Here is a 22,882-nt window from a genome sequence, read left to right as displayed (position 1 = left end):
CACTTTGACCCAACAAGCGTTTCATAGAATTTAGAAATATTTGGCTGTAAAAAGGAAAATCTAAATTTTTTACAAGAAAATGTCTCTTTAGGCCCACATTATTTATTTTCACGAGGGGTAACAGACTAAATTACACCCACAATTTGTTACCCATTCTCTCCTGAATATGGCAACACTTCATATGTGGCTGTAAACTACTGTATGGGCACACTGTAAAGTTCAGTGTACTGATAAGCATCACCTGATGTATTCCGTATCCTACAAATTTTATATATATATATATATATATATATATATATGTAAGCAAAGTTCTAGTCCCCTTTTGTAAAATAACACCCGTCAAGGTATTCATCTAGGGGTGTAATGAGAATTTTTAGCTTTGTTATGGGTTTTATTAGAATGCCAATTGAAATGTGGAGAAATGGGAAACTAGAATTTTTACCAGCATACAGTTTCAAGGGGGTGTTTTATAAAATGATCAAAGGGGGTTTAGTTAAAGTCAACAGAGTTGTGGTAGATTCTAAAGCAATCTTTTATGCAAAGACCCGGCTTTGAGGGGCACGTCTCACAATGATGAATTGTGTCTTTCCTGATTCCATTTCTGGAACATACCCGACACCTTTTTTGTGGCCTTCTCCGTGTCTCTGTGGGGGGAACTACCCCAGGGAAATGCTGTCCTCGTATTATTCTGCTCTCACTTCCTGTGGCCCTGCTCCCTTCCCCTTCCTGTTCCCCAAATAAAAAGTTCTTTATTACTTTTTCTTGAAAGTGCAGGAATTTTCCTCTGTTTCCTGGACTTCTGTAAATTACAAAAGCATTATAGAGGGCAATTTGCGTCAGGTGCAATGCCAATTTTTTATACCATGCCCGAGTTTTGCGGAGGGCACTGTATGGTTGCAGTACCTGGTCTGACAGATCCACCCCTCCCATAAACTTATTATAGTCCTGGATGCACACAGGTTTGGGGACTAATTCTGTGGATCCACGAACTGGAACAGGGGTTGATCTGTCGGCATGTATGGTAGTAAGTACAAAGACGTCACGCTTGTCTTTGTACTTAACAAGCATCATGTTATCATTGCAAACTGCCCTGCTTTCCCTCACTCTTATCCTTTGGTCTATAAAATTTTTAGGCAGATGTTTTTGGTTTCGTCGGATAGTACTGCATGCAACAGTGTCTCTGGAAAACAGGCATTTCAGTAGTGGGACACTTGTGTAGAAGTTGTCAAGGTACAAGTTGTACCCTTGACCTAGCAGGGGGTGAATCAAGTCCCATACTATTTTTCCTGCTATTCCAAGGAGAGGGGGGCACTCTGGGGGTTCCATTTTTGAATCTTTTCCCTCGTAAACTCTAAATTTATGGGTATAGCCACTTTGGCTTTCACATAGTTTGTAGAGTTTGATGCCATATCTGGCCCGTTTGTTGGGCAGGTATTGGCGAAAATGCAGTCTGCCCTTGAAGTGCACAAGGGATTCATCAATGGACAGATGCTTTTGGGGGGTGTAGACCTGGGCAAACTTGAGATTATAATGATCTATAATGGGCCGAATTTTGTATAAACGATCGTATATAGGATCATTAGGGGGTGGACAATCTGCATTATTGTTATAATGTAGAAATTTCAGGAGACTTTCGAATCGGGTCCTTGACATAATGGTGCGGTATAGTGGTGTGTGATGTAGAAGGTCATTACTCCAATATGACCGTAGTGATGGTTTTTTAATTATCCCCATATTAAGTATTAGACCCCAAAAAATTTTTATCTCCAAAGGGGTCGTGGGAGTCCACTGAAGGGGTCTTGCATAGTATGAGTTGGGGTGGGCGGCTAAAAATTGATTGGCATAAATATTAGTTTGCTCCACCATCATGTCTATCAATTCATCAGAAAAAAAAGGTGGAAAAAAATCAGCTTCCGTGAACCCTGCAGTGTTCACATGAATGCCTGTAGTGGCCGTAAAGTCCGGCAACTGAGGTACAAAGTTAGTAGCAGAAGTCCAGCTGGGGTCATTTGTAGAAGCTGATGCGCTGCTAACTCTACTGCGTCTGTGAGAGGGTTCGTCAATTGATGAATCAGAAGAAGAGCTATACACAAGAAAAGATTCTTCTTCTCCACTGTCAGCGTCAGACTCTGAGGCAAGTATTTCATAAGCCTCCTCGGCGCTGTACACCCGTTGAGACATTTTGTAAAATGTATATATATATATATATATATATATATATATTCAGGAAAAAATTGAAAAATAAAATTGTGGAGCTTTATATTACTGGTAAAAGATAGAGGTTCGGAGGTATGGGGGGGGGGGGTTGAAACAGAGTATTTATAATCGGGGACAAGTACGGACGTCCCCAATATTTTTTATTAAATAAATTAATTATTATTTTTTTTTATTTTTTTTTATATATATATATATTTTTTTTTCAATAAACGTCTAACTTACCCTAAAATAAGAGCTCTAACCCTAATAACGCCCTAACTAACCCTAATGATTTGCCAAAAACAGGTATGGATGACAGGGACTGGGGTGCTGATGTACTGTCACTATTGGCAGACAGCACACAGGCACAGGGTCACAGGGGACTAATAAGTGGGTGATGAAGGGCACAGGAAACAAATGAGGGGTGATGAGGATCACAGGGGACAGATGAGGGGCACTTTTGTGTGTGTGTGTGTGTTTTATCACAGGTCTAACTGCACTGCCTCCAACTTCTCTGACTGAAATGACAGGATCGAAGTTGAGAGATAGCGTCCTGTACATAACTCATTGTGATTGGTCCACAGTCAGGACCAATCACAATGAATTATGTTCAGACAGCTATTTCTCATCTCCGATCCTCTCATTTCAGCGACAGCCGGGTGCCTGAAGAGGAGGAGATGTGTGCGCGCACGCGCACACGCATGATATCGCTCATATGAACGAACGGGATCTCCGGCGGTGATCTGCGGCCGGGACCACAGCTGATCGTTCCCTGGCTGTCAAGGGGGAGATGTTTGGTCCCCGATACAGCACGGTAATATGCGCATCAGGTGCGCGATCTCGGCAGGGGAGCATTTAAATGAACGCCGTGCATGTACGGCGTTTTGCGTTCTGGCAAAGTTTTCCCCGCCGTACATGCACGGCGTTCTGCGCTAAGGGGTTAAGGAGATAACCTCTTTAACAATCATATAAAAAACCATTAAATTTATTATGGAAATGTTCTGATTTCCCTGATATATTCATATTGTTTGCTCTTTTCAGGCGGTAGCGGTGGCTGCCAGAGATCTGAACCGTGCCAAGCAATTTGCCCAAAACCATAACATACCAAAAGCCTATGGTACATATGAAGAACTTGCCAAAGATCTAGACATTGGTGAGTGGTGAAATCAGTTTATGGTTTACTGTTAGATCTGATGGTATGAAAAAGTGGGAACAGTTCTGGTCACAAGTTGAGAAGTGGGACCTTTAGATATATAAGAGATTTTACTACTTGTCTTGCATCTAACAGCATGTTATTATGGGTGCTATAGACTAGAGCACCTACATCTCATTTCTAAAGGTCCAAGATAACATTTACAGGATTGCACTGTCCCACCAGAGTACTAAACGATCCTCCATTGGCCGAAGCTCTGACAATAATGGACCCTTAATAAAACAGGGCCCTTAAGGTCTTATATACACAGAGAGTGGGCCCGCAGAATCATTTCCTCTGTTGGGCCCAAGGGACTTCAGCCCTTAATCCCTTTATGTTGCAGCAATTTTTCTTTTTCTTTCTTTTTTTCATCCCTGCTTTTCAGGAGCTGTAACTTTTTTTTTTTCTGTCAACATAAGGGGGCTTGTTCCTCTTCATAATGAGTCATATTTTTGTAGCACCATTTAATGTTCCATATAACAAAAAAAATTGTGTGAATTAGAAAAAGAAAAAAAACATAATCCGACATTGTTTTGGGGGTTTTGTTTTAACAAAAAAAAATGAGAATTATGGCATTATGATTTTTTTTCTTTACAGTGTTTAGTGTGAGATAATGCTATTTTAACAGTTTAGACTATGTTGAATTTTTTTATGTATCATTGTTTTATATGATATATGGGGGAAATATTTTTATAATTTAATATTTTTATTTTTTTATATTAAAACAAATCTAACTTTTTTTTTCCCTCTTGTGAATATTAACATGAGATGGCTTGTTTATTGATGACCTATCCTCTAATAACTGTAAATTACTAAGAGGTCATAAATACTTATTTAAGCCACATTCTTATCTCCTCTGGATAGGTCATCAGTATCTGATCAGTGAGGGTCCCACAGCCTGGATCCCCGTTGATCAGCTGTTTGAGAATGCAGCAGCACTCCTGTGGGTGCCGTGGCCTTCTCTATGCTTTTCCTAGGCTAGTAACGACAGGTTTATTGATCACGTGGCCTAGGAGCTCAAGTGAATGGGGCTTAGCTGCAATACCATGCACAGCTCTCCCATCCTGGCAGCTGTATTAAACATATGCCGCATAAAGAGAAGGCTCAGCTTCTTTATCAGCTTTACATATATGTTTGTCAAATGTCAGGAGGCAGTTACAAAGGATGCCTGTTTTGAACAAACCCTTTTTTTATTGCTCTCTTTTGAAGAACCTAGAAACAAATGTTTGATTTCCTTGCAGTGGCCAAAAGAGTGCCCTTACGGTCTCCTCTGGCCAATAAGAACTGAACTGATATACAATATTTTTCAAGTTTATAGTAAAGTGCAGCAGACTGTGCTTTCCAATATAGAAGACCACATATACTGTGTAGTATTTTTATTTTCCAATGGGATCCAATGGATGATGAATGCCATAGTATGGTGATGTATGATCGATGCCACTTTATAGCATCCGTCACAAGGCAATGTCAGGCATATATCTCCTGAGCATCCTGATGATAGAGTCGAATTTTAAAAGGGTTGTCCCATAAAAAATATTCTGCAGTTTTCAAACCAGTATCTGGAAATGAATACTTTTGTAATTGCATGTAACTTCTTTAATATACAGTTGCAAGAAAAAGTATGTGAACCCTTTGGAATGATATGGATTTCTGCATAAATTGGTCATAAAATGTGATCTGATCTTTATCTTCATCTTCACAAGTCACAACAATAGACAGTCACAGTCTGCTTAAACTAATAACACACAAATAATTAAATGTTACCATGTTTTATTGAACACACCATGTAAACATTCACAGTGCAGGTGGAAAAAGTATGTGAACCCTTGGATTTAATAGCCGGTTGAACCTCCTTTGGCAGCAATAACTTCAACCAAACGTTTCCTGTAGTTGCAGATCAGATGTGCACAACAGTCAGGAGTAATTCTTGACCATTCCTCTTTACAGAACTGTTTCAGTTAAGCAATATTCTTGGGATGTCTGGTGTGAATTGCTTTCTTGAGGTCATGCCATAGCATCTCAATCGGGTTGAGGTCAGGACTCTGACTGGGCTACTCCAGAAGGCGTATTTTCTTCTGTTTAAGCCATTCTGTTGTTGATTTACTTCTATGCTTTGGCTTGTTGTCCTGTTGCAACACCCATCTTCTGCTGAGCTTCAGCTGGTGGACAGATGGCCTTAAGTTCTCCTGCAAAATGTCTTAATGAACTTGGGAATTCATTTTTCCTTCAATGATAGCAATCCGTCCAGGCCCTGACGCAGCAAAGCAGCCCCAAACCATGATGCCCCCACCACCATACTTCACAGTAGGGATGAGGTTTTGATGTTGGTGTGTTGTGCCTCTTTTTCTCCACACATAGTGTTGTGTGTTTCTTCTAAACAACTCAACTTTGGGTATATCTGTCCACAGAATATTTTGCCAGTACTGCTTAGTGTGATACTTTGCCATTCTTGTTTAGTGTTTTACGCATCGTAGATTCACTGGGATGTTAGCATATGCCAGAGACATTTGTAAGTCTTTAGCTGACACTCTGGGATTCTTCTTCACCTCATTGAGCAGTCTGCGCTATGCTCTTGGAGTCATCTTTACAGGATGGCCACTCCTAGGGAGAGTACCAGCTGTGCTGAAATTTCTCCATTTATAGACAATTTGTCTTACCGTGGACTGATGAACAGCAAGGCTTTTGGAGATAATTTTTTAACCCTTTACAGCTTTATGCAAGTCAACAATTCTTAATCGTAGGTTGTCTGAGAGCTCTTTTGTGCGAGGCATGCTTTTACATCAGGCAATGCTTCTTTTGAAAAGCAAACCCAAAACTGGTGTGTGTTTTTTATAGGGCAGGGCAGCTGTAACCAACACCTCCAACCTCATCTCATTGATTGGATTCCAGTTGGCTGCCACCTCACTCCAATTAGCTCTTGGAGATGTCATTAGTCTAGGGGTTCACATACTTTTTCCACCTGCACTGTGAATGTTTACATAGTGTGTTCAATAAAAACATGGTAACATTTAATTCTTTGTGTGTTTATTAGTTTAAACAGACTGTGATTGCCTATTGTTGTGACTTAGATGAAGATCAGATCACATGACCAATTTGTGCAGAAATCCATATCATTCCAAAGGGTTCACATACTTTTTCTTGCAACTGTAAGCAGAGCTTACGACCATCACCATGAAACACATATTCTCATCTGCTTTTTATTTTAACTTGGTTATTTCTGTCTTAGATGTTGTATATGTTGGGGCCATTCATCCTTTCCATAGGGATTTGGTTCTTCTATTTTTTAACCATGGAAAAAATGTCTTATGTGAAAAACCTATGGCCATGAATCTTACAGAAGTTAAGGAACTCACCTCAGCTGCAAGAAAACACAATGTTTTTTTAATGGAGGTAAGTTTGTCCATTCCTTATGTTCTGTATGACCATGACTAATTTCCTACATTGAAGCATACTGTAGTTCTCTGATGCACACATGTAAATCACGGTTGGTGAATCTGTGAGGGTGATGCAGATAGAAGGGCCACTGTGACTGTCACCCAAGGGTACAATTCTGTATAACTTCCCCTCTCTCATATAGGCTTTCTGGAGCCGCTTTTTTCCTGTCTATGAACAGATCCGTACCCTGCTCCATCAGAAAGCTATTGGAGAAGTAAAAGTTGTGCGGGCAGAATTTGGAGTAAATTTGCTCAATGTTCCTCGGGTAGTGGAAAAGGAACTTGGTGGAGGAGCACTTCTGGACATTGGCTGTTACTGCATACAGTTTTCCTCAATGGCATTTAATGGAGAAAAACCAGAGTCTATAACTGCCAAAGGATTTCTGAACGACACTGGTAAGCTTCTCTCACAATTAAATTGTCAGAACTATAGACTAGTAAATTCTAAGTCATACATTCAATGCCAGGATGAGGTAGTTCGGTTCCCTAGGTGGAGCAGGCAAATTGCGTTTGTTCCCCCAAATCAATTTATAGTGACCCTACTTCCTAATAAAGAGATTAAAACACATTTAAAAGAATCGGTCAGGGACAGATCCAGTAATTTACAGGTGATATCTCCACAGATTTCAGTTGTGCACTTTACTTTTCTTCTCCATTTAGTCCAGAACATCACGAAAAGAAGTCTCTGCCACATAAGAAGACACCAGTATTACTATGCGGCACATGGTAGATGGGGGACTGGTAAAGATTCTACAAATCAGCTTCCAAATTTATACAGGTCACTGTCATCCTGCTGCTCCTCCCAATACCACAAACAATATACTGCCATACAGATAGTCCTCCATAGTAATAGTGCTCCCAGACTGCCCTCATTAGTAATAGCGCCCTCAATAGTAATAATACTTTCAAAGAGTGGTCCCATTAGTAGCAATGTCTACATGTTGTGTCCAAAAAAATGCCCCTACAGTACCCCTAGTAGTATTAAAATATCCATAATGCACCCAATATTTGTAAGGACCCTCCTGCAGTGCCCCCTGTAGCTCTATTGCCCCCTTGCAGTTAGAACTCCCCTTTGAACACCCTGTGATTTTGCAAGTTCTCCCACTTAGAAATAATATAGGTGCATTCCCACTCTGAGAGGCAGAATAAAATAAAAAAAAATGCAGGAAATCACATTGTATGATTTTTAAAGAATTTATTTGTCTTGCACTGCTGAACATAAGTATTTGAACACCTGATAAAATCAGTGTTAATATTTGACACATATCCGCAAAACATGGACAGGGCAATGTGCGTTCTGCATTTTGCGGACCGCACATCGCTGGCACTAATAGAATATGCCTATTCTTGTGCGCAATTGCGGACAAGAATAGGACATGTTCTATTTTTTTCGGGAGCGGAAATGTGGACCCGGAAGTGCAGCCCCATAGAAGTGAATGGGTCTGAAATTCCGTTCAGCAAAATGCGGAACTAAATTGCGGACGTGTGAATGGGGCCTAAACAGATGGCAAAAATGTGAGGTGAACCCAGCCTTAGTGCCAGAATAAGCAATAGTACACAGCGGAGCAGAGGGGAGGACGCCAAGTACTGACAGAGCGCAATCTGCAACTTTTCCCAACTCTTGCCAGGTCTAAAAAAGGTGGCATGGGCAGAGAAGGGGATACAGTTATGGCCATACAGTTATTGGATAACACCGCCATACAGTGACGGGATAAAAGGATATACGAGAGCACAGTGCAAAGAATGATGATGTACTGTACAGGGTATAGTAAGAGGTAGAGATGAGCGAATTTCATATTTTGAAATTAGTTCACGCTTCGTTTACTGGTAAAAGCAGAATTGCGTTACGCATTCAGTTACCACGGACCATAATGCAATTCTTTGACGGAATGCATAACGGAATGCCTTTAGAGTCATTCCGTTATTCATTCCGTCATAATAAAAATCTATGGCCTGCATAATGGATCTGTCCCGTTTCCGTTATGCAGGACTCCCCTGCATAACAGAAACGGGAGGAATCCGTTTTGCAGCCCATAGACTTCTATTATGACGGAATAAATAATGGAATGACTCTAAAGGCATTCTGTTATGTATTCTGTCATAGAATTGCATTATAGTCTGTGGTAACGGAATCCATAACGGAATTTCATAAGCGGAAATTCGCTCATCTCTAGTAAGAGGGCACAATGCAGGGTATAAGGGGGCAGATTACGGGCTGCTGGGGGGGGGGCACAGTCACATGACCTTGTGACGTTAGAAAGTCCTTATGGTGCATGCAGTTTAGACACCACCATGAGAGGCACAGGAGTGAGACAGGTGACCGGGGACACTGTATGGACAGGAGGGGTGGACACAGCAAGTAGGAGGCCCTGAGGGGGATTCATACAAGAAGTGGCAGAAGTCTGTACTGGGCAGCAATAGGAGATAGGAGGGTGGAACAGGAGCACTGGCTACATGGGGGAGGAAAGGAGACAGAAGGGGCTCCATGAGGATGAGAAAGAACAGGATATGGGGGGCAGGGGCAGGTGTCATGGGACAAACGGCTTAATGATGCAGTAAAACAACTACATAGCATGAAGCTGCTGGTCTAGTACAGCATCCAGCAGCAGCTTGAAGAGTTCCCCGTCTCCCCCCCCCCCCCTCCTGTCCCACAGAGAAGAGACAGTCACAGTGCAGACTCACTCACAGACTGTCTGCACCTGGGGTCTCTCTTCTCCTCAGGCAGCACATCCTATGTACAGGGGCATTTCTGAAGCTGGTAAGGTGCTGATCTGCTGGAGTGAAGAGGGGACGTGTCTGAAGCTCCGCTCACAGGAGCTTGTAAGGGTGTCAGCGGCAGCTGGACTCTGCATGCTGCTGAAAAAGGCTTTCATGTGACTAAGCTCCCTGCGCTCCAGCAATGAGCGCTTCCATCTGTATTGATGGAAGCGCTCAAAGCAGCGCAGTGGGCCCCCCAGGAGCAGTGGGCACCAACACCTGCTGATAACAGGGCACGGATAGGTGTTTATGGGGTCTTACCTGAACCCTCTGTATGCCTCAGAGCTCAAGCTTAAAAAAAACAAAACATTTTAATATGCATCATCACATGTCAGTGACAGGCCGTGCTTTTAAAGTAAATGTGTGACCAAAAATGTTTTCTGCCAGTTAAAACCAGATAGCAGCACGTATCCTTTATTTCTAATCTGTCTTTATTTACTGATCACAGATTTTTAAATTCTGTTTTCTGAGCATCATTGCTTGAGGCTGCCATCTTGCTTGAGCTGTTCTTAACAGCATTTAGAAAGTATTAAGAAAATTGCTTTACAGCAGCCCCATGGTCCATAGACACAATGGTCAGGAGGGGAGAGTTTTCTGGGCATGCTCTATGCCCTGTGCAGAGGTTGTTGTACAGTGTAAGACAGTGGTGTAACTAGAAATGACCGGGCCCCACAGCAAATTTTTGAATGGGGCCCCTCCCCCAGTAATTTTTTCACAACCCCTTCCTTTCATGCCGCCCCCATTCCTGTGGCTAGTAAAGGTTTCTCTCTCAGACCAGGCCCGGCAGCTGTTCCATCCGTTTTATACACTGTCTATACTGTCACAGTATATAATTTCATTGTGTAATACTGTTGAGGGGGCCCTGACAAAATCGTTTAGTCCTCCTCCTCCTGGATAGGCCCCTTCTGGGTCAGGGCCCCAAAGCAGCCGCTTCCCCTGCTTCCCCTATAGTTACACCCCTGGTGTAAGAATAGATGAGCTTTGACAATCATCTATTGTGAATGGTGGATCCTGTCTTATCTTTCATTCTAATCCTGCCTATAACGATATCACCTCTGTGTATAGATAAGCAGATAGCTGCAGTACAGTGATCTGTACAGACAGACCAAGAAGTGGCACATATTATTAGGCTTAGTTGCCAGTGTGAAAACTGCAGGATTTATTTATTTTTTTCTTAAATATAGATATTGACATGGAAAATTTAAAATAACATCAAAATTATTTAAAAATATGTTAAACATAAAAACATGATTTAAACAATGAGTCATTTTCTAATTACATATTTCTTTTAAGAGAACATATTCTTATATGATATGTTCTGTGAACTACAAAGCCTTATGCCACTTTAACACGATCAGTATTTGTATGCCAAAACCAAGATTATATACTACAGTATAACGCTCTTGCACATGACTCCGGACTCGCAGCGTGAGTATGCCGCAGCTCCCATCCTGACCTCCCAGCACTGACGAGGGTCGCATAGCATTATATTGAGTTATGATGCTATGTAACCCTTAAAGGTCTGGAATGTATTGGATAACACTGACATAATTGTGCCATACCCGGCGGGTCTGCTGTTTCCAACAGCAGAGGTCTGCGACTAATGTCTGTGACCGGTAATAATGCCGATTGCAGGCATTTAACCCTTTACATGCCATGGTCAAGTGCGACCATGGCATCTAAATGTTGAAAAAACCCGGAAGCACCGGTTAAAACGGGTCTTAAGAGACTCAGTGTATTAGAGTTGCAGTTATCATGTTGGGAATTTTTATTTTATTAAAAAAATATATAATTTAAATACTTCCCTTCACCTAGAATAAAAATAGAAATACATAAACAATAAAAAAATATAAACATCATGGGCATCGCCGTGTCCAGAAAAAAGGCCTGTACTATTAAAATATAAAAATACACTGCCTGTCCAAAAAAAAAAGATTCTCAATGGGGTTAAGGTCTGGACTCTGTGGTGGCCAATCCATGTGTGAAAATGATGACTCATGCTCCCTGAGCCACTCTTTCACAATTTGAGCCCATTGAATCCTGACATTGTCATCTTGGAATATGCCCGTGCCATCAGGAAAGAACAAATCCATTGATGGAATAACCTGGTCATTCAGTATGTTCAGGTAGTCAGCTGACCTCATTCTTGGAGCACATACTGTTGCTGAACCTAGACCTGACCAACTGCAGCAACCCCAGATCATAGCACTGCCTCCAGGACTTGTACAGTAGGCACTAGGCATGATGTGTGTATCACTTCATCTGCCTCTCTTCTTACCCTGATGCGCCCATCACTCTGGAACAGGGTAAATCTTGACTCATTAGACCACATGACCTTCTTCCATTGCTCCAGAGTCCAATCTTTATGCTCCCTAGCAAATTGAACCCTTTTTTTCTGGCTTGCCTCACTGATTAGTGGTTTTGTTACAGCTACACAGCTGTTCAGTCCCAATCCCTTGAGTTCCCTTTGCATTGTGCGTGTGGAAATGCTCTTACTTTCACTATTATACATAGCCCTGAGTTTTAATGTTTTTCTTCAATTTGATTTCACCAAACGTTTAAGTGATCGCCAATCACAATCATTCAGGATTTTTTTCCCGCCACATTTCTTCCTCAGGGTCCCCACTATCCTTCCAGTTTTTAATAATGCGTTGGACAGTTTCTGCAATCTCCTTAGATGTTTTCTCTGCTTGATGCAAGCCAATGATTTGACCCTTCTCAAACAGACTAACATCTTTTCCACGACCACAAGATGTGTCTTTCGAGATGTTTTTTTAAGAAATGAGAAGCAACTCATTGCACCAGTTGAGGTTAAATAATTTGTTGCCAGCTGAAAGATAATCACCCAGGCAGTAATTATCCAGTAGGAGGCTCATAACTATTTGCTTAGTTAAATTCAGGTGGCAACTTTTTTGGGGACAGGCAGTGTATTTATTTATTACTTTTTTCTTTGCTTCACTTACCAAAATAAAATTAAATAAAATGTGTTCAAAAAGTCACACACACTCCAAAATAGTATCAACAAAAACTACAGGTCATCCTGCAAAAAATGAGCCCACACACAGCTCAGTAGACATAACTATAAAAAAGTTATGGGATCAGAATATGGCGACGTAAACATTTTTTTTTCTAAATTATTATTTTTTCACTATTAAAACACAAAAAATCTACACATATGTGCATACAGTGGCAAGAAAAAGTATGTGAACCCTTTGGAATGATATAGATTTCTGCACAAATTGGTCATAAAATGTGATCTGATCTTCATCTAAGTCACAACAATAGACAATCACAGTCTGCTTAAACTAAAAACACACAAATAAACCATGTTTTTATTGAACACACCATGTAAACATTCACAGTGCAGGTGGAAAAAGTATGTGAACCTTTGGATTTAATAACTGGTTGAACCTCCTTTGGCAGCAATAACGTTTCCTGTAGTTGCAGATCAGATGTGCACAATGGTCAGGAGTAATTCTTGACCATTCCTCTTTACAGAACTGTTTCAGTTCAGCAATATTCTTGGGATGTCTGGTGTGAATCGCTTTCTTGAGGTCATGCCACGGCATCTCAATCGAGTTAAGGTCAGGACTCTGACTGGGCAACTCCAGAAGGCGTATTTTCTTCTGTTTAAGCCATTCTGTTGTTGATTTACTTCTATTCTTTGGGTCGTTGTCCTGTTGCAACACCCATCTTCTGTTGAGCTTCAGCTGGTGGACAGATGGCCTCAAGTTCTCCTGCAAAATGTCTTGATAAACTTGAATTCATTTTTCCTTCAATGATAGCAATCCGTCCAGGCCCTGACGCAGCAAAGCAGCCCCAAACCATGATGCCCCCACCACCATACTTCACAGTTGGGATGAGGTTTTGATGTTGGTGTGCTGTGCCTCTTTTTCACCACACATAGTGTTGTGTGTTTCTTCCAAACAACTCAACTTTGGTTTCATCTGTCCACAGAATATTTTGCCAGTACGGTGGAACATCCAGGTGCTCTTGTGCAAACGTGCAGCAATGTTTTTTTTGGACAGTGGTGGCTTCCTTTGTGGTATCCTCCCATGAAATCCATTCTTGTTTAGTGTTTTACGTATCGTAGATTCGCTAACAGGGATGTTAGCATATGCCAGAGACTTTTGTAAGCTAACACTCTAGGATTCTTCTTCACCTCATTGAGCAGTCTGCGGTGTGCTCTTGCAGTCATCTTTACAGGATAACCACTCCTAGGGAGAGTAGCAGCAGAGCTGAACTTTCTCCATTTATAGACAATTTGTCTTACCATGGGACTGATGAACAGCAAGGCTTTTGGAGAAACTTTTATAACCCTTTCCAGCTTTATGCAAGTCAACAATTCTTAATCGTAGGTCTTCTGATAGCTCTTTTGTGCAAGGCATCATTCACATCAGGCAATACTTCTTGTGAACAGCAAACCCAGAACTGGTGTGTGTTTTTTATAGGGCAGGGCAGCTGTAACCAACACCTCCAATCTCATCTCATTGATTGGACTCCAGTTGGCTGACACCTCACTACAATTAGCTCTTGGACATGTCATTAGTCTAGCGGTTCACATACTTTTTCCACCTGCACTGTGAATGTTTACATGGTGTGTTCAATAAAACATGGTAACATTTAATTCTTTGCGTGTTATTAGTTTAAGCAGACTGTGATTGTCTATTGTTGTGACTTAGATGAAGATCAGATCACATTTTATGACCAATTTGTGCAGAAATCCATATCATTTGAAAGGGTTCACATACTTTTTCATGCAACTGTATGTGGTATCGTTTTAATTGGACTGACCCAGAGAATGAAGGGCATGGGTCAGTCAGTTTTGTCACATAGGGAATGCTGTAGGGACAAAACCCAAAACACTGTGGCCATAAAACCCTCATACAGCTATATAAATGGAAAAATTGAAAAGTTGGGGGGAAAAATGAAAACATAAAAAAAAAACTCTGGTATCCAAGGGGGTTAATGACAAATTGTATCCAAATAATATGGGCTCTGATAATCAAATACACTATATACAGTACTGTACTTTAAAAGACGCAGTACCTACCTAATACGCCATATTGTGCCTTTCCCATCTTATAAAGTAATGGCATATCCCACTGGAGAGGGTCATCAAGATCTCCACCAACCCTGGGAATGAAGGAGCTGCAGTGCTGGTTTAGCACTCTGTCCCCTTCTGCATTTTTCGCATACATTGGTGCTCTGAAGGGAAACATTGTGAATGGACCGCAGTGCTGAATATATAACTATATATTAGCGGGTTCAGATGCACAGTGGCCTAGAGGGGAGAGACCTACACATATTTGGTGAGTATAGCACTCAGTATAGCACATTTACATTATTGCTTACAAAAAAAAAACATATTGGGTCTCATTTATCAAAACAGCCTAACTGTAAAACTATTTTAGTGGCGCAAAGCAACCAGAGTTCAGCTTTTATTTTTTCATAGCTCTTTAGGAAATGAAAGCTGAGCTCTGGTTGGTTGCTATGGGTAACTAATCGTTTAACTATTTTGATAAATGAGGTCCATTCTTTTTAAAATCTAGGGGAAGATTTATCAAAACTGGTGTTAAAGGGGTTCTCCAGGAATTAAAAAATGAAAATACTTTAATATTATTTTATGATAAAGATATTCACAAATACCTTTCATTACTTAGAATGGCTTGTTTTGTCTAGGAAGCAATCATTAGGAGAAATAAAATGGTGGCCATCCTATTAGTACACACCAAACCTGTCCTAATCACACAGGAGGACAAGTTACTTCACCATAATCAGCCATATTGCTGCCTCATCCTCCTCTCTGCTCTGCTTGTCAGGAATCCTGAATACAAGTGAATTTCTGTGGGAATGGAGATGATGAGGAGACATTAGAGGAGGGTGAGGTGTGGCTAATGAGCAGCAGCATTTGTATGCAGTCTACATTACCAAAACAACACATTACCACAGCCTGTCCGTCATCTCTGTACTTCATGTCTCCTCATTAACTAATATCCCCAGAGATTCAGCTAAAGTTCTTATCTGTATTTAGGATCATAATCCCTGACAAGTAGAGAGGAGGAGGATGCAGCCCTTTACCTCAGTGTTGTAAAGTAACATGTCCTCATGTGTGATCAGGACAGATTTTGTTTCTCCTGATTGCTCCCAAGACAAAACGGGCCATTATAAATAATGAAAGGTATTTGAGAATATATTTTTGATAAAGTAATAATTAAGTATTTTCATTTTCTTAATTCCTGGAGAACCCTTTTAAGGAAAACTGGCTTTGTTGCCCCTAGCAACCAATCAGTTTCCACCTTACATTTATCAGAGCTCTAGAGCTTGAAATATCACTCTAGTCGCTAGGGGCAACTAAACCAGTTTTCCTTTACATCAATTTTGATAACCCCTCCAGTCTTCTAAGACAAAATGGCTGGTGATAAATTGCACACACTTAGGCTACTTTCACACTAGCGTTTTTCTTTTCCGGCGCTGAGTTCCGTCCTAGGGGCTCAAATCCGGAAAAGAACTGATCAGTTTTATCCTAATGCATTCTGAATGGAGAGTCCGTCCCTCAGGATGCATCAGGATGTCTTCTGTTCAGTCTTTTTGACTGATCAGGCTTTTCAGAAAAACGTAGCATGCAGTATTTTTACCTCCGGCCAAAAATCCTGAACACTTTGACTGAACGCCTGATCAGGCTTTTTTCCCATTGACTTGCATTAACGCCGTGTGTTCAGTCAAAACGGATCCGGCTTTTGCATGTTAAACCCGAAAAATAGGAAAAAAAAGTTAAAGTCCATAAATGGCGGATCCGTTTTTTCCAATGCATTTTTCCATTGTGATCGAAAGCCTGATCAGGATTCAAATGTAATCAGTTTTCACACGTTTTTCCGGATCCAGCGGGCAGTTCCGGTGTCGGAATTGAACGCCGGATTCAAACAACGCGAGTGTGAAAGTAGCCTAATGCACTATCCCCTAAGCATAACACAATTCATTTGGAGCATCCATTTACAAGGCGACTCCATCCACAAATATAAAAATAACCAACTATATTTTTTTTTATAAATTAGGTGTTGTTGAGACAGTGAGTGTTATCCTGCAGTACTCTGGGAAACGCCAGGCTATCGTCACCTGTACTATGCTGACTGAACTGCCAAATCAAACCGCTATCTGTGGTACCAAAGGAATCATTCAGGTATGAAATGGTATTACAGAAGGGAAAAATAGGTAAATGTAAATTATCGCTTCTTCTAAAAACTCAAATAGGCTCATTTTGTAACAAAATAGCTTGGGAGTAGAATGTTCTTGTGAACCAGCAACACTAGAGGACACCTCACAGAGTTCTTTGTCTGAGGAATCTAGCACATGACCACACTAACCCCCTCCATTGTTTTCAATAGGATCTGTGCTGATGTGTCTGTGATTTATCTTCCACCACTGTGCCAAGAAATAACATATCCTTGCCTGGCACGGTGTCCGTTCGCATTCAGTGAAGCATTCAAATTGAAAAACTGTTAAAAACAGTTTTTTTTGTTATGAAATATGTGCCAGATTTTGCCAAAAACAAGTCGCCATGTGAACTAGCGCTAACTGTCTGAATTCAAATGAAAATGATTTTCTACTTTTGATATGTAATAGATGATGATTCCTGTTCCGGGTCCAAATATATTAGCCAAAGCAGCAAATGCCTACAAAGAGCATCCCTAATTCTGGGGGACCCAACATGTCCAAGCATTACATAAAAGGCACACTTATTTAAAGGCTATGTACACCTTTGGGGGCATTTTTTATATTTTTTATTGCATTGTACTCATTTTGAGCTAAAAAGCATTTTTTTTATCAATCTTTTTATTTAAAAATATGGCATTCTTTTTTCTGTACAGAGCTGACATGCTCCAGTAGCACCCTTTGGATTTTCTGTCTTTTCCGTCAGACCAGGAGCTGATGGTCTCCTTATCTCTGCTCCCTGACCTCTTAAACACTCATTACAACTCAGTTCTCAGACCTCTCATTAGTTTAGCGATAAGGTTTATTAGATGACTGGCACAAAAGTGAAAATAAAAGTACTAATCACACAGTTTGAAAACGGTTAACCCTTTGTGACAGAACAGCTCAATATTTTTAATAAAGGCCAATTGAAAAAATGGTTTTTAGCCAAAAATGAGTAAAATGCAATCAAAAAATTGCTTCTGAGGGTATACATAGCCTTTAAATAGGAATTGTGTAATACCTAATCAGACCTGTAATAGTGCTGCAGAGGAATTGAGCACTTGCTGGAAGGTTCATCCACAGATTACAGTTTATTGCTGGTATTCTCAGCAGTAGGAAACTCCAGGATCAACTTATTGTTTAAAGACCATCATTTTACCAAAGTGTTGTCTAAAATGGACAGTCATGTAATTGACACATGTGTATCCGGTTTCTCATACACGATTGATTGGCTAGATTTTTTTAAACTTGATCTAACCATAGTTTATTTTTCTCCAGATACCTTCCTTTATGTGGGCACCTACATCCCTAATAGTTAATGGAAAGGAAACTAAATACCCTCCACCCCCTACTACAAAACACATGTACTTTATTAACAGCACAGGACTGAGCTATGAAGCGGAACATGTGCGGCAGTGTCTGCTGAAAGGTAATGGGGACTTTAGTAGTCCATTACTTATTGGCCAGTCTAAATATGAACATAAAATGGACCAACTAAGAACTTTCATAGGGGTTACTAAGGTATTACAAGGTCTTGCCCCACCATTGAAATCTGGCTGAAATATCCCTATACAGTATTATTCCCATCAGATAGCTAATAGATTGAGGGTATGTACAGTGAAACAACAAAAACAAAAAATAATAAGATAAGAGCTATTATAAGAGCTCCATGCAAATGCCCAACCTTGGCTCTAAATATATGAATTTGGTACAGCAGATGGCTCCATCCATGTGAACCATTTACAAATTAGGAGCAACATTAGGTAATAGTAACATGGGGGAGATGTATCAAACCTGGTGTAATAGAAAACTAGTTTAGTTACCCATAGCAACCAATGAGGCTCCACCTTTTATTTTCCAAAGTAGCCCTGAAAAATGAAAGGTGGACTATGATTGGTTGCAACTAAGTCAGTTTTCCTTTACACCAGTTTTGATAAATCTCCCCCGCAGTTTGTAAGCCTGAAAAGACATCTGTCCATCCAGTTCAGTCTGTTATCCTGCAAAGTTAATCCAGAGGAGGGCAAAAAACCCTCATGAGGTAGAAGCCAATGTTCATCATTTTAGGGGACGCCATCAGAATAAAAGTTTGAACTTAGGACCCCAGTGATGCAAGGCAAACCACTGTGCTGCTTAGAAAGCTTGTTAGAACCACATAAATGTGTTTCTGGTCTATGGTTTATTTCAGGTTTGAAAGAAAGCCCAATAATGAGCTTAGCTGAGAGTGAGCTGTTGGCCAGCATCATAGAGGAGGTCCACATTCAGCTTGGTCTCTAGAAGATGAAAGAATGAAAGACTGGCCAGTCTTAAATGCATCAAGACATGTTCTTTTCAGAAGATACCAAACACTACTTTGACAAATGTGACCATCAATATAGGTAAAGCTTTCTCAAACATACAAGATGCTGAAAAAACTAAAGACTAATTCATGGAAAACATATGAATAAAGTTTACCTCCAGTCACCAATGAAGTCAACCATGCTTCTGAGTCCTGTGGGTAATAACTGTGTATTAATTGCAGTCTCTTGTATGCTTTGCACCATACATCTGCATTTAGGACAGTCTGATATCCATTGCTATGATGATAATACCTCTTGAGAGGCTGTTTTGCCTGTCATCTAGTTACTCAAATGGTCTTCATCCCTCTAAGGTCTTACTGACACATAGACTGAACTATTCACCATCCCTTTAACTACATAGATATGTTCAATTTACAGGGATTCTCTTTGAGACAAAAAAAAGTTCTATAATGTGGAGGGGACTGTGTAAAAAAAACCTCAGTACTCGCCTCATAGATGCCCACTGCTTCGTATTTCTCTGGTCTAGAGATGACATATCACAAGACTTGTGAATGTTGCAGCCAAAATACCAATGCTGGACCAACAAGAGAGCAGGGGGAGAATCAATCAGGAGAGTTCTCAGACCCCAATATCCATGATAGTACCAGGAAAAAAAAAACACTCCACAGGCAGCCATGGGAACACTCGCTTCACACTGTTGGCAGCATGACCTGACTCTGCATCATAAACTGGGACCATCAGGTCCTGTGGCTCCAATGAAGAGCAAGTGCTCCCTTGCTTGCAAGTGGTGGTGATTTAGTTTTTTTAATCTTAACCTCTGAAAGGCTGTAAAAGGGGTTGTCTCACTTCAGTAAGTGTTATTTATCATGTAGAGAAAGTTAATACCAGGCACTTCCTAATGTATTGTTGTTATCCATATTGCTTCCTTTGCTGGCTGGATTAATTTTTCCATCACATTATACTCTGCTCGTTTCCATGGTTACAGACCACCCTGCAATCCATCAGTGGTGGTAGTGCTTGCACAATATAGGAAAAAGTGTCAGCCTCTCTGGTGGCTGGGACCATGGGAGTGCACATAGTCTAGTGCTTTCTCCTATATTGTGCAAGCACGACCACCACTGATGGAATGTAGGGTGGTCTGTAACCATGGAAACGAGCAGTGCATAATGTGATGGAAAAATGAATCCAGCCAGCAAAAGAAGCAATATGGATAATAACAGTATATTAGTAAGTGCCTTGTATTAACTTTCTGTACATGATAAATGCCACTTACTGAAGTTAGACAACCCCTTTAAGACTGGTGAAAACACCCAAAAATAGGATGTCCTGTTTTTCTGACGGCTGCTATTCGCTGGCTGACTAATTAGTTGTGAAACTGGCCATCACAGCCATTTATTTGTCTGAATGTATTGTAACTAAAGACTTTCCTGTACGGATGTCTAAATCTCCTTTTCTCCACCGATAAAGAATGTCTTCTGATCCTTTTAGCAAAAATCACAAGACCGTTCTTTGTATTGACCATTATATAACCAAATTTGTAGGTGGACATCAGCAAGTAAAATTTTGCAATATAATTTGTGAAAGCACAATGTTTAGTTGCCAATGGATGGGCAGATAGATTAAAATGTGCTTTGGCAATGACACCCCAGGGCATTGCTGTATCAAGGAAGTTAACATATCACAAACTGCTGAAAAACCTACTGTCACGGCTGTGTCATGGTCTGGTGTTGTGGACCATGACACCTTTGCCGTGCATGCTTGTTGCTGATGGCAAAATGTTGTTTTGCATGTTTTGACACTTCCCCTTTAAGTTGTGTATCCCTTTCCATCCTGGTGTGTTCGGGGTTAAGATGTGTGCTTGATGGAGCTGGGTGTGGCCTCTGGCTCTTCTTATACTGTGTTGTGAGTCTGAAGGTCAGCTGGTTGTTTGCCTGTATATGTGTAGGAGCTCTGCTCCTTTCTGGATGTGTCATGTTACCTGTGTGAGGGCATCCTAGTTGGACATTGTTTGTCTCCCTTCGTCTCCTTTCCCCTCCTCACCTGTTATGTTTGGTGTGGTTTATGTCTGGTGTTCCATGTCAGGTCGGTTTGGGGAACACCTAAAGGGTTAATGTTTGTAAATTCAGTTTTGAATACCTTGAGGGGTGTAGTTTCTAGAATGGTGTCACTTTTGGACCCCATTTTGGAAACTACGGGATAAGGTATCAGTTTTTTTGGTACTCTTAGGCCCCATGCACACGGCCGTTGTTCACGGCCGTGTGCGGGCCGTGGAACCGCGGCCTGGATCCCTTCCTGTGAGCTGGAGCGCACGGCGTCACTGGTTGCTATGACGCCGTGCGCTCCCTGCTGCCGGCACAGTACAGTAATACACTGGTACGATCTATACCAGTGTATTACTGTACTGTGCCGGCAGCAGGGAGCGCACGGCGTCATAGCAACCAGTGACGCCGTGCGCTCCAGCTCACAGGAAGGGATCCAGGCCGCGGTTCCACGGCCCGCACACGGCCGTGTGCATGGGGCCTTAGGGTACATATGATTTTTGGTTGCTCTATATTACACTTTTTGTGGAGCAAAGTAACAAAAATAGAAATTCTGAAATTTCATCTCCATTTTCCATTGACTCTTGTGGAACACTTAAAGGGTTAACAAAGTTAGTAAAATCAGTTTTGAATACCTTGAGGGGTGTAGTTTCTTAAATAGGGTCACTTTTTGGCGTTTCTACTCTAGGGGTGCATCAGGGGGGCTTCAAATGGGACATGGTCAAAAAACAAGTCTAGCAAAAACTGCCTTCCAAAATCCATATGGCATTCCTTTCCTTCTGCACCCTGCCGTGTGACCGTACAGCAGTTTACGACCACATATGGGGTGTTTCTGTAAACTAAAGCATCAGGGCAATAAATATTGAGTTTTGTTTGGCTGTTAACCCTTGCTTTGTTACGGGAAAAATTGATTCAAATGGAAAATTTGCCCAAAAATATTTTACAACGTTCATCTGACAGATTAGATCATGTGCTATTTTTATAGAGCAGGTTGTTACGGACGCAGGGAAACCTAATAAGTTTACTTTTTTAAATGTATTTAAGTTTTACACAATATTTTTTAAACAAAAAAATATTTTAGTGTCTTCATAGTCTGAGAGCCATAGTTTATTTTTGGGGCGATTGTCTTAGTTAGGGTCTCAATTTTTGCAGGACGAGATGACTAATGGTATGATTTTGGGATGCATATACCTTTTTGTGAGTAAGGTGACAATTATGTCTTTTTTTTAAGTTCACCTGAGGGGTTAGATCATGTGATATTTTTATAGAGCAGGTTATTACACACACAGCAATACCCAATATGTGCTTTATTTATTAAGGTGTTTTACACCATATTTTTGAAACCCCCAAAACTTTTTTTTAGTGTCTCTATAGTCTAAAAGCCATAGGTTTTTATTTTTAGGGCCATTGTCTCATGTAGGGGCTCATTTTTTACAAGATGAGACAATGTTTTGAATTGTATTATTTTGGCGTACATATGACTTTTTTGATCACTTACTACCTTTTTGGGAGCTCCCTCTTCAATACTGTGGTCCCTATGGACAGCAGCATGAAAGGGGTTACAACAGCTGACACTGCACAGATGTCAGCTGTTTGAATCAGTGTCAGCAATGAGCTGACAGATTCAACCGCTCGGTCATCCTGAGAATAAACAGGGACGGGTGGAAGATCGCGCACTCGCCCGCACAAAAACAGAGGGCTGCTGCAGGGGGAGGGTTGGTTGGTTAACATTGAAATAGGCACTTTGATGTCTCTGATCCTTGTGGGCACGCA

General features: G+C 40.9%; 1 protein-coding gene across 1 annotated transcript in view; it reads left to right on the top strand.

Moving 5' to 3' along the window:
* The window catches only part of LOC122928638 (trans-1,2-dihydrobenzene-1,2-diol dehydrogenase-like), a 32,719-nt gene extending 13,440 nt beyond the window's left edge, over positions 1–19,279 (top strand). Inside the window, exons 2-7 of the mRNA XM_044281677.1 lie at positions 3,238–3,349; positions 6,615–6,778; positions 6,966–7,218; positions 16,635–16,759; positions 18,052–18,202; positions 18,959–19,279. Coding sequence (XP_044137612.1) covers positions 3,238–3,349; positions 6,615–6,778; positions 6,966–7,218; positions 16,635–16,759; positions 18,052–18,202; positions 18,959–19,047 — 894 coding nt within the window. The 3' untranslated portion in view covers positions 19,048–19,279. The remainder of the gene's footprint in view (positions 1–3,237; positions 3,350–6,614; positions 6,779–6,965; positions 7,219–16,634; positions 16,760–18,051; positions 18,203–18,958) is intronic.
* The last annotated feature ends 3,603 nt before the right edge of the window (positions 19,280–22,882 follow it).

The sequence above is a fragment of the Bufo gargarizans genome, chromosome 2, assembly GCF_014858855.1.
Source record: "Bufo gargarizans isolate SCDJY-AF-19 chromosome 2, ASM1485885v1, whole genome shotgun sequence".
Lineage (NCBI taxonomy): Eukaryota > Metazoa > Chordata > Amphibia > Anura > Bufonidae > Bufo > Bufo gargarizans.
The sequence above is the reverse complement of the archived record's forward strand: the minus strand, read 5'-3'. Positions and strand labels throughout refer to the sequence as shown.